Below are 12553 nucleotides of genomic sequence, written 5' to 3' on the forward strand. Positions count from 1 at the left end.
AAAATTGCTCATTTGATGTAAGCATGACCTTAGGATTTAATTAGCAACTCTCTCCACAGGTGACAATCTAGTAATATACTTTTCATCTTAAGGGTGACTAATTTTTCACCAGCCTCTGTGCCTTATTCTTTTTGCCCAGCCTCTTTGCCTTATTCTCTTTCTCCCTCAGTTCCAGGGGGTTGACTGCAGTGTATATGCAGTTGACTGGTGAAATCCTGAGTCTGTACATTGAGAGCAAGACACGCCCCACATGACCGGTTGGTCTGAGTTTTATAACTACTTCATTAAGCTTCTCTGGTCTCCCTCAGGAACTCATGCCACTAAGGCTTTTATATTCCCCTTCATGCTGTGCCAAACCCCACCAACCTTAGAAAGGCCAAGAGCAAAGTGGATTCAGTATCACTAATTAATTCAGGTTTATAATTGAGAAGATTCACATGCAAGACACACCACTCTCAGAATCAAGTCTTTATGATGCCTTGGGGAGGCAGAGGCCTTCGTCCTGGAAGATCCCGGGGAAATCTGTGAATTGGGCCATCTTGGACTCCAGCTGAGAGCTTTCCTCTGGCTTCCCTCCCCCAGGACCCTCAGACTACTGGAAAATACACATTTTTCCTCATGAACATGCAAACAATCCAGACTCTAAGGAAATAACCCTAGAACAATTTAGCAAAACTAAAACAAAATGGTTTTTTTTCCTAGAAGATGAAATGACTATGCTACAGCAACACTGTGAAAGTATGAGCAAATGAATGAGCATCTCAAGAAGTTTCAAACCGTTCAAATGGCTATAAATTTCTTACTTTAAAGTGAAATAAGCACAGCTAGATATTAAAACAACTCTTAGGCATATCATGCTATAGATTGCTAGGTGTGAGAACTTATGTATTCCCTTTTGGTCCAAGTTTACCTGGAACTACCAAATCCTGGGGTAAAGTCATATATTTTTGATGTGTAATGCTTTCAGACTACGAGGTAGCAATAATCAAATTATAAGACCTGGGGCCTAAAAAGTTGTATCAGAAGCCAGAAGGAGCTAACCTACCACCCAAAGAACTGGCACTACAATCAGCAGGATTTAAGATCTTAAGTACAGAACAAATACATGTTTAAAAGATAACATTAGTGGTGGCTAAAAGCTCAGGTCTTGAAGCGGCTCAGCTCCAGTTTTATCACATTTGGGCTATATATTCTTGGGCAAATTTAAGCCTCAGGATCTTTGCCTAAACAGTAGGATGGTAGGCCCCTCATGGGGATTTCTGAGGATAAACTGAGATAATTCATGCAAAGTATCTAACACCACATAAATGTTCTATACATGTGCCTATTATCTACTATAATAATGATGATGTTATCTATGACACCAAAATACTCAAAGTTAAACTTGACTTTCATATAAGAGAGATTTAAATTATTAAAGAAGGAAGAAAATGCTAAACATTTTATGAATATTTAAAACATCTACACTCATTGTTTAGATATAACTGAATGGTTAAGTTTAGTAAATCTCAGATTCATTCACTGTACTCCTACTATGTGTCAACTGTAGAGGATAACAAAATAAAATGAGATCTGCCCTCCAGAAGTATACAAGATAAATCCTCGTAACTAATCACATTATTACAAATATAATGGGGCATTGTAAAGAGAAGTATTAAGGCATTATGGATTTGTCAATTATATCTTAATAGTTGGAAAACCAAATTATAAATCCCCTCAGAGATTGAGGGAAGTCTCCTTAAAAACATTTCAGTCTTCTTTTTGAAGACTGCTCTGGACTTCCTCTAAGCAAATCACAAACCAGGAATTAATATTCTTCAAGTCACTTACATCAACAAGAAGGAAAAAATATTGTCTAAGTCCCTTTTGGTCACATACCTAACTGGGACACCTTTACTATTTTTTTTTTTTTAAGTTTACTTTCACATCTATACCAATGTGGTTTGATAAGGTAGCAACATTTGACTGGGAAATAAGGATTTTTGAATGCCATTCACCTTCTTTCCAGTAAAGAGTTCCTGCTTTTGAATACCGGTTCAAAGATATTTATTACACTTCACAAGCGTAATAAGGGAGAAATTATCTCAGACTCCTGGTGGACTAGCTAATGCAAATAAAGCAGCAGAGTCACATGGGAATTACTAACTGATGAAGAGTTTATTGAAATAGATCCAAGAAAAGAACCAAGCTATATTACAGAACTGAATGTACTTCATATGCATAGTAGTCTCTGGTTCATATCAAAAGAAATCTGCATCACATCAGTGAAAATAGATGAACTAATAAGATGATAAGTCACCAAAAACTTTTAATGTTACTGTCTTTTGTCAATCTAGTTGATAGGCAGATGGTAAGCTCATGTAGGGGTTCATCCTTGGAATGAATTCTGTCAAAGGCTTGTTGACATCTCCCCTCTTCTCTACTAAAAATACATAACTCAGTATCAACTTGAAGGTTTTGTCATTTCATTTGGTTAAAAGAAAGATATGTGCTTATGTTAACTTTTAAACCACAGCAACCTGGATTTCAGAGTAAGTTAAATGATTCTGCAACTTAATAATATCACCATTACATTTTTTTTCACATTATATACTATTGGCTTTAGCACTTTCATATCTTTTAACACAATGTATATGTGGAAGTCCTAATAGAAATGGTTCTAGACCCTTCACTACTAGAACAATATAACATTTCTTTACAATCTTTTGTATTAAGTCTAGAAAATACTTCATCACTAAAGACCTAAATGTCTTTGATGAATTTCAACTGCAAAAAAATTGAACTTAGTTATTCTAGAAATGTCAATAATTAACAAAAATAGGACTTTATAGATGTGGGCAGAAGACATGAGAAAATTGGATAACACTAATTTTATGATTATTAGGATCTTGCACATAATGAAAGTAAGCAACATTCTGTCATTGGCAATAGCTCAAATTTGTTAAACTCTTGTCAGTTTTCAAGAAGTCTTCCTATAGGTTACCTTATGTAGCTCCCCGCTACCCCCATGACCCACAAAGATGAGCAAGGTACAGAGCAGTATCCCTATCCTACAGACAAAAAAACCACAGAAGATGAAGTGACAAAACCTTGCCCTCTGACTCCTAGTCTAACATTATTTCTTCTATGTTACTAAACAAGAAGTTAAGTATTTACTGATAGTAGAGAAACCATTCCACCCCAGTGATACTCCTCAGATTGCATTTTAAAGCCCTTAGTAACTATTTTTCAGCCTGATCTTCAAAAACATCTTGCTTCTGTAAGAAGACACTAATCACAATATATATATTGTATATTATTAGATTTGTATGAGAGGACCTCACCGTACCATGTCCATGTGGTCTTCTACCCTTGGTTTACTCGAGACTGAACACAGTACTTTACTTGCTGAGCAGCCAGCCTTAATCTGCCTCAAGAAAATCCTTAGAGCCTTGTAAGAATCACTGAACTCTCTCAAATGGATAGATCTATGAGAAACGGAAACATTTTGCAATGTCTTTTCTTGTACCCTACAGAGATTAAAGTGCAATGTCTTTTCTTGTACCCTACAGAGATTAAAGACAAACTCATAAGGCACCTAACACAGTAAAACTTAATAGCAAAGAAAACTATCATCTCAGAAACTTTCACTTGCATTCATTTATTCAGGTAATATTTGCAAGTTCTGTGTCAGGTATATTGCTTTGAAGTATGCAAACAAAATAACAGCCATAGACTGAGTGGTGACCTCAGACTGGACACTATTACAGATGCATTATGAGTATTAGTTCATTTTAACAGGTTAGTGAGGTAAGAACTAATGTACCTTCCTTCTACAGTGAGGAAACAGAAGTTAAGTAAGATGCTGTAAGTTACTCAGCTGGCACATGCCACGTTAGGAATTCATTCTCTTACCAAGTCTCCTGTGCTTCAAAATTCTTGCCAAGATAGCAGCCAAATTACAAAACCCCTGGCCTTCCAACTTACCAAGAATTCCCTTGTAATCAGGGCTGTGACATTGGCTTGCTTCCCTAGTATGACAGGCCTCTTCCCAAATGTCATCTTTTTTTTTAATTTTTAATTTTTATTTATTCTAATTAGTTATATATGACAACAGAATGCAATTCATGTTATACAAATAGAGCACAATTTTTCTTGTCTCTGGTTTAACACCATTCATTTTGTCATACACGTACTTAGGGTAACGATGCTCATTTCATTCCACTGTCTTTCCTACCCCCGTACCCCTGCTTCTCCTCCTTCCCCTTCACCCTATCTAAAGCTCATCTAGTCCTTCTGTGCTTCTCCCCACCCCATCCCCATTATGAATCAGCATCCGTGTATCAGAGAAGACACCAAATGCCATCTTTTTAGGTAGGCCTTCCTCTTCACCCAACTTCACGCCTACACATTGGCCCTTTTCCAGTTAATTATTGTTCCCCATATTATCCATCCTGCCATTCAACATGTATAATGATTTTCAATTGAATTTAAGTTCCATCAGAGCAGATGGTTAGTTTATTTTCTTCACTAGGATACCTTTGGCACTAGACAGGACCTGACATATATACTTAAGGTGCTTAAGTAGATACCTGCAGAACAATTGACAAAATGGTGTCTCCATTCGGGAAGAAGGCAAACCAGTGACATACGGAGATGCTAAGACACATTTAATAGAAACATAACTATACCGAGCGAAGTCTGGGAATTTATTTCCTACTTTTTTATTTAACTTTTTTGTCAAATATCATATTCTTAACAAATCAAATTTTGGAAGTCAATCAAAACGAAGAGAGAGAGCCTATCCACTCTGTAAACTTATGGTCTATGTATAAAATTAACCTAGACAAGTGGTCTACTTCATTGAACAGGGGACTGAGGAGGGGCACAAACTTCATTCTTAAACATACTGCCTTCTTTCCTTCCAGTTCTAGTTCCCTTCATTGTGTCTCCCAACTCTAGATCCATGCCAACTAGACTGACTTCTTTTTTCACAAATCTTTTCCTCAAGTCCTACTATTTGGCCTCTATCACCATTCTTGAAGGAGACATTCATTTCTTAGCCAGAAATGCAATGAAACTGAGTTTCATAGTGACAACGTATCCTTTAAATGAGGACTACTTCTACAAACAAACTTAAGTTTACTCAGCATTTAGAGGAGTTAAGAGTAGCATTCTCTGCTTCACCTGGAGGCAATGCAGATACAAACAGACTGAATTAGGGAAAATATTCGGGACAGTTCTTGTATGGTAAAATGTATCAATGAGTCAATAATACAACCCTAACAAAAATGACCAAAGAAATGACATTCCCAGAGAGAATGGCCTACCTGCTTGGTCTCTTCATTTCCTGGCCACTTTTTAAATGAGTAAAAGCAGTTTAGTTCTAATTTATTGATTTTTAAATAAATATTTAGGAAAGCTACAGATGTAGTGAGAGAAGAGAAGCAATGACAAGAAATAGCCATACCCTCTCCTCCAGTCTAGCCAGCTGCTCTTTGTAGAACGCATCCTGCTTCTTTATCAATCGGTCTTTCTCTTCCAGCTGCTTAACCTAAAAAAAGAAATGAGGAATATACTATATCAAGAAAAAGCAGCAACAGCAAAGCAAAAGTCAAGTACAAATTGCATTAGAAATAAGTACACAAAGCTGACAATTTTTGCAATCTATTAGGTCTCTTCCATAGAAAAATATTAATATGATGATGATTGCTGTATTTAAATGTAAAGAATGAGTCTGCATTGTGTTATTGTTATTATTTTTTACTGTAACAGCTGTGTCCTACTTTGTCCAAATGTATTTGAAAATGTCAGGATACAGCACAATTCTCTTTTGAAGAGTAATTTTAAGGATTAATATTTTACACAATAAAACTTTTAATTTTTATTCCAGGATATATAATTACTAACCTTGAAATATAGCAAAATGTCTACATAACATTTTGTCTATAAACCTTATGTTTAAGAACTCTGAAATTACCTAGTGAAACCTGCCTGTAAATATATGTAGTATTCTATTTCCTTGTTTATGAAACAGCAGCTTAGGGGACCAACAATCCAAAACTATTTTAACTATTTTAATAATTAAAAATAATAATAACTGAAATTAATAAGTAATTTTAAAACATTTAGTTATGTTACTTCTAATTTATAAGACCTTATTTTACAAAATTAAAACATAGGCAATCAAATATTTTTGATCTTTGAAAAATTAGTAAAGATGGCTACTTATGGAATTTTTTTCAAAATAATTTTTTTTAAGTACTTCTTAAACTGTTGTTGGTATCTGGATTATGTTTATCTGCCTTTATCCAGGTCAGAAGAAATCTCCTTATCTCACCTGAGTTAGAATTTTCACATTTTTTTGTTCAGTGAATGCTAACCACATGTCTAACATGTCTTACAACTTGTAAGAAATAAATGTGTTTGGGCATTCCCATTCTTGCATACATGCCAATTATTTGGTAAAGAGATCAGTATCATCTGGCTCGATCCATTTGAGTGCCTGTCCTCTCAACTACCTGCTTATTTTGGGTGATTTCACTTGCAGAATCGTAGGCTGTTTTGTTACTTACTTTGTCTTCAATATCCTGCAGCATGTTAAAAAACAAACAAACAGTTATTTAACAATGTAAGTACTATTTTTTCCAATTTCACAGAGAAATTTGATGAATAATATATAAAATGCAAACCAAAAAAGCCAATGGGGAAATAATAAGAGGAGATGCTGAACTTGAGACACATTTAAATGTCACTGTGCTTTTACAGTTTAAATACAAAATTTCAATGAAAAGTTTGTGCTAATTGAAAGCAAATGAATAAATAGAAACAAATACAACATTAGAATTATATAAAAATACATTCAAATGCAAGTACATAATCTAGGTTTCTTGGTGCAACAATATAAAAATTTACTAGTCTGTTAGGAATATAAAAGAATACATAAATACAGAAGAAAGTTTTGACATACAAAGAGAGAAAAAAAATGTAAAGATTAAATAAAGAGAAGAGACTTCTCTAAACTCAATATACATGCCCAAAATATAAATTAAGAAAACACTCAAAAAATCTCAAAATCAACAGAATAAGCAAAGGGAAAAAAAAGGAAAAGAAATTTCAGCATGTACTGTGACAGTTAAAGTTATTAATATATAAAGCCCTTAAAAAGCCTTTATCCCCCCCCCCAAATTCCCACCCCACCCCACTGCGAAAATAAAAACCAAAAGAAAAATACACTGGGAATACACACACACACACACACACACACACACACACACACACACACACACCAAATTACAAATATAAACACATGAAAACAAAACCAACCAACAGCACAGGAAATCAGAGAAAGCAAATTAAAATAAGGTTACCTTATCCTCTATTAAACTGACAAAATTATAATAATTAGTATTGGCAAGAGTCAGAAAAACACTGTCTCCTATATAATGTATGGTCAGAATGTAAGTTGGTATAAGTGTTTTATAAAACAATTTGACAGACTGAAAAAGTAGTAGGTCTTCAATATGTATCTATGCACTAACATCTAAACACTCTACTTCTAGCACTTCTTAAATAATTATGGCAATATGCAAAGATGTTCATTACAGGCTTGTTGAGAACTACAAAGAAACAAAACCCCAAACTAATTCAATAGTTAAGCAGTACCTGTACTCAAAATACACTAAATAAAAATGGGAAAAAAGAAGAAGATTATAAACAGAAAGTCAGTATGACCTCTTTTAAATAGGAAAGGGGGAAGGGGAAAAAGACCAGAATGATATTCTACAACGTGTCCAAAGAAGTCACAGCATGGTGGTAGGCTTAGGATAGTTTCCACTTTCTTAATTTTGCTTATTTATGTTTCCAGAATTAATAATAAACATACTTTTTAGTCAAGGAACAAAAGAAAAGAATTTGTTAAGGTAAGAATCGGATTATTTTTTCCTGAATGTGGTGGTTATACAATTGTATGCATTTGTTGAAATTCAAAGCTACGTATCAAAAAGAATGAATTTAATTATACAAAATTTAAAGCAAATATAAATTAAGCATACTAAAATTTATGAAATATAAATACATGTGTATATAAAAGCTATTGCTAATTTTATCATGTGGCAAATTTTACTTTCAGGCATTGAATCATAGCAAATATTAAGAAAAGTAGAGAAGAATCCATATCTAAGAAAATGCAACCAGCTTTATATAAACCAACTACAAAGTGGGAACAACAGAAGTCTGGGGAAATAAGATATGCTCTAACAATAGAAAATTTATTATAAAAATTTTGGTCCAGTTACAGGATCAAATATTAACAAAAATTAATAAGTGATATTGCATGAGAATTAATTTTATAACTCAAAAATATTAAATGGGGGAAAAAACAAGTCATCAAATGGCATGTACAGTAAATTCTTGGATCGGACAGGGAATGATGGGGAGGGAGGCAGAGGAGGAACAGAGAAGCATGAGAACCTAGTACCCTAAGAGGGAAAAGTATAAACTATGCTAAAATGTTTACAGAGATTATGATATGCACAAGGAGACATATGTCATCTGGACTCTTCTCTGTTTTCCATAATAAAATTATTACTTCTGTAATGAGAAAAATTATCTTTTAAACATCAATATTAATACATGTATCTTTGACTATGAGATGGAAATGTAATATGGTATAGAATTGCAAAAGAGTAAACTATTAAGTAATTATACTTTATAATTCCAAAATTTTAACAACTTGAACAATTACACATAGCATGGAAATTATTTTACTTCCTAAACCCTGGATATATTCACGCTTGCTTCTCTTTCCCATTCAACCTATGGCATTGCCTACCATGGCTGTTAAAATGCTAGCAGTAAACAACCTTATCTTTTGTTCACACAGTGAGAGTTTCAGAAAACGCAATGAGGCCCTAATGGACATTCCATTATAATTATTTAGAAAACACTAAGAGAATTCAATACTGCAAGTATAATGCTGAGCCTACTGGGGGAGACTGCACCAACCAACAAATTAATTGTGAAGAGCTGATTACAACCTAAATCAAAGAGGTACAGAAATATTCTCATTTACTTTTCTGAGACATAATCCTTAAAATAAATTTTAAAGCAACACACCAAAAAGTCAGACAGGTACACTAAAGACACAAAAAAGAAGATACTTCCAACATCATCAAACTATAGGCTAATGTCACAAATCTCCTCAACTACAACAGAATCAATAGTTTCAGATCCACTGGGAAGAATAACAAAGCAAGAATCACGCCACAACACTTTAATGGCACACTGCTTTGAAACAGTTAATGGGATGCTGGGAGGAAAAGTCACAGGATATGAATCCTGAAACTTAAATAAGCCTAGAATACACTGACTAAGCTAATAGCTGCAGAGAATGGAGAGTCACACTCAACTTAAGGCAAGCAGTAAACTAGTTGCAAGGAAATGAAACTTCTCTGCAAAACTCTCTAACAGGCACAGAATCATAAATGAGCAAATAAAAACAAAGAGGATTATAACATTATTATTGTGGTAGAATCATTTCAGAGGGAAAGATGAGTAGAAAGTCTTCCCCCATCTCCTATTTGCTATTCCTGAAAGAAACATATACTGATTAGTTTTCAGGTCGTGCTCAATTTGGGATAACATGATTGGGCTTGAAAATGTGATAGAATATGCTTAAGTGGATCATTATGGAAATCTAGAGCTTCCAACAGGCAAGAAAAACAAAGAAAACAAGGGAATCACGTTTTAAGGAATCTAACACAAACATTCTGATGTCTTAACTCAGTGTTGGTGGCTAGATTAAAAAATGAGGCACACGTGTATTTCCTTCCTTAAAGTCTTGTCTCTCCTCAGAAGAGATTTAAAAGGTGCTCAACAAGAAAGCATCCATGAAGTCAACGCAAGAGAAAACTTTAGTTGATATGACACATGGCTTTACCTTCCCATATAAATTCTTAGGTAAATGTTCATGGTGCAAACTTCTCGGCATCACTGTGCCTTTCTGTCCTGGTTGCTCCTGAGGACTAAGGTACAATGCAAAGTGCATGACCCTGGGAACCCAATGACATCACAATCACGTAGCTCAAAGGTAATATACTATGACTTCATCCATCAAGCACAAGGCATATGAAGGCAGGGTTCTGTGCGATGGGAAAGCTTGTATATTTTAAATGATCAAGTCCTTGAAATATCAGTCTTCAATTTTAAAACTCAAGGTAGAAAACAGAAGGTACCTGTTTGATTTTCCATGAGATGATACTATGAAGCCTGAGATGACTAGGATTAAGAAAGGACAACAAATCTAAATCACTCTAAATAGGAAAGCCCTATAACCACATTCCCTTTTATTCTATATTTCTTAACATTCTGAAACACATATAATGAGCCGGGAAGATTAATTACTCATAATCACATGGATAATGTGTGGCAGGCAAAATCTATACCTATCTTACAATGCATTTGGATAGATTAGCAAATAAGACAAGGAAAAGAACTTTATTCCTTGTTAAAATTACATGTGTGGTGCAATATATGGGAACCTAATAAAAATATGCTCGCATAAAACAGAAAGAACCGAAATATCAAAGGGGGCTGAATCACAGACTTTAAGTAATACTACATTTGGAAGCCACAGAACATAATCATTGTGAATATCAATTAGGCGTAAAAGAATAAAGTAGCCTGTATTCAATTAGTGGGATATTAGGCTTTTGTTATAAATGAGAAGTTACACAAGGCTCCCTTTATTAAGTGGTATTAATAAACAAAGAATGATCCTTAAAGCAATGTTTTACAAACCACACCAGAAGGTGACCTTCAAGAAGGTAACACGTCTCTGTGAACTTGGATGACACCTTGCCTATGATCAATACTATCATCTTTTCAAGGAGTACTTAGAGGAATAAGCTTAAGTTCCTAGCAAATCCCAGCCTGAAACGTGAAAACTACACTGATGTTGACTAACATGTAATACCTGAGAAAGGCTGGACATTGGCCAAAGATGAGGCAGCTGCCCTCTCTTCTAACAGCCTCTGTACCTGACTGAGGTCTGAACTCAATCCCAAGCCCCCAGAGCTGGAGCCAAGCCTGTTGCTTGTCTTGTCTTCCCCCAAAGAGTTTTAAGAACCAGGTCTACATTTCTGTTTTTTCATACTAACCACATGCTGGAAAGAGCCAAATGAACACAACCTTTGTTACTTAAGGGGCATGACTGCTCATTCTCTTGAGATAAGAAAGCAGAGACAAAGATGGGTGATTTTTGAAATTAAAAAGAGAAGCCAACAATGAGTAAAAAGAGAGTATATAAACTTAAGGTTGAAAGTGATCTGGTGGTATTGTGCTTTAAATTTTTCTATATTTCAGTTTACAGACCACGGTACTTGCCATAGAAGCAAAATTAAATGCTAAATGAAACCTGAATTCTTATCTTTCAATTTCATAAGCTTTATTCTACAGTTTGGGAGGAGTGTTAAACCATACATTTATATCTCCAATTTTCTAATTTAATTTCATTGGTCAGAACTTATTAATATAATAGGAAATAGGAAACGCACCAATGAGGAGATAGGCCACCCTGATGATTATCCTGATTCTAACAAATCACCCTACAACCATGCACCCACCCATCCCAGCACCCATGTTTCAAAACTGCCCTCGAACATTACTTCATGTAGTTTCTGCCAAGTTACAGCCCTGGCTGTCACCCCATTTTCTCATCTCATAAACCCTTTCACCCCATCTTGTATGGCTCCTGTTCTTGACTTTGTCTTCTATTACACACGTTCACTCACCTCTAGTCCCTCTCCTTAACTCTAAACTCTTCTGGGGGTAAGAAAAAGTCTTTACTCCTCTCTGTTTATAACCTTGGCTCAATCTGTGTCTATCCTTCCTGCAAAGGAAACAGTGCAGGGTGGTTGAACTGAAATGAACTGCACTGGGGGGGGGTAAGAATTTGTACAAAGCAAGCAGACACAGCTCCTGGGATGAAATCTCTGATTTACTTGAAAACACTACAGTGCACACAGTGTGATACCACGTGCACATGTTACATAGGCTAAGCTCCGAACAAGGTGGTGCCAGCAGGTAACTCAAAAACACAGAAGCCAGGAGCAATCAGCAAGTCTTATCAAAGGCTCAAAACTAGAAGCTCAAAGAGAAGAGGGGATGGTACAAGGGACTTCATTTATCCATGTCTGGATCAACAATTATATTTTGCTAATTAGCACAATAACTGTTAGAAATGGGACTTTACTAGTGAAAATGGTCCATTAACTACCGTGACAAATGCTAGATATGGGTTCTTACTGGTAAAATAAAAGCCATGAGAAAGCTATAAGGGCTAGTTATCAGACTACAAGGATATTCTTACATCTGTTGCATGATTGAATTATGAGACTCCAACAAGGCTTGTGGCTTTAGGGACCTTAGGGATGGTACCTCAGAACTGACCTCCAACTGGTCCTGCATCGAACCATCCACTTAAGAATGAGACTCTCATTTTTGGCACATCTGATGTTTTGGATCAGATGACTCATAGTTGTAGAAGCCATCTTGTACACACTTTTTAAGAGAT

The 12553-nt window shown here is 35.3% G+C and overlaps 1 protein-coding gene across 3 annotated transcripts in view; it reads right to left on the reverse strand.

Annotated features, from left to right (window-relative positions):
- Chchd3 (coiled-coil-helix-coiled-coil-helix domain containing 3) overlaps positions 1 to 12553 on the reverse strand; it is a 267688-nt gene that overhangs the window by 86692 nt on the left and 168443 nt on the right. For 2 of the 3 annotated variants that reach the window (XM_040291411.2, XM_021730373.3), the window contains exons 5-6: positions 6555 to 6569; positions 5450 to 5533 (exon numbers count right to left, since the gene is read on the reverse strand). In XM_040291411.2, the coding sequence (XP_040147345.2) occupies positions 5450 to 5533; positions 6555 to 6569 (99 nt within the window). The remainder of the gene's footprint in view (positions 1 to 5449; positions 5534 to 6554; positions 6570 to 12553) is intronic. The other variant, XM_005331087.4, reaches the window with a different exon arrangement.

This window comes from Ictidomys tridecemlineatus, chromosome 2, assembly GCF_052094955.1.
Source record: "Ictidomys tridecemlineatus isolate mIctTri1 chromosome 2, mIctTri1.hap1, whole genome shotgun sequence".
In the NCBI taxonomy this organism is placed as follows: domain Eukaryota; kingdom Metazoa; phylum Chordata; class Mammalia; order Rodentia; family Sciuridae; genus Ictidomys; species Ictidomys tridecemlineatus.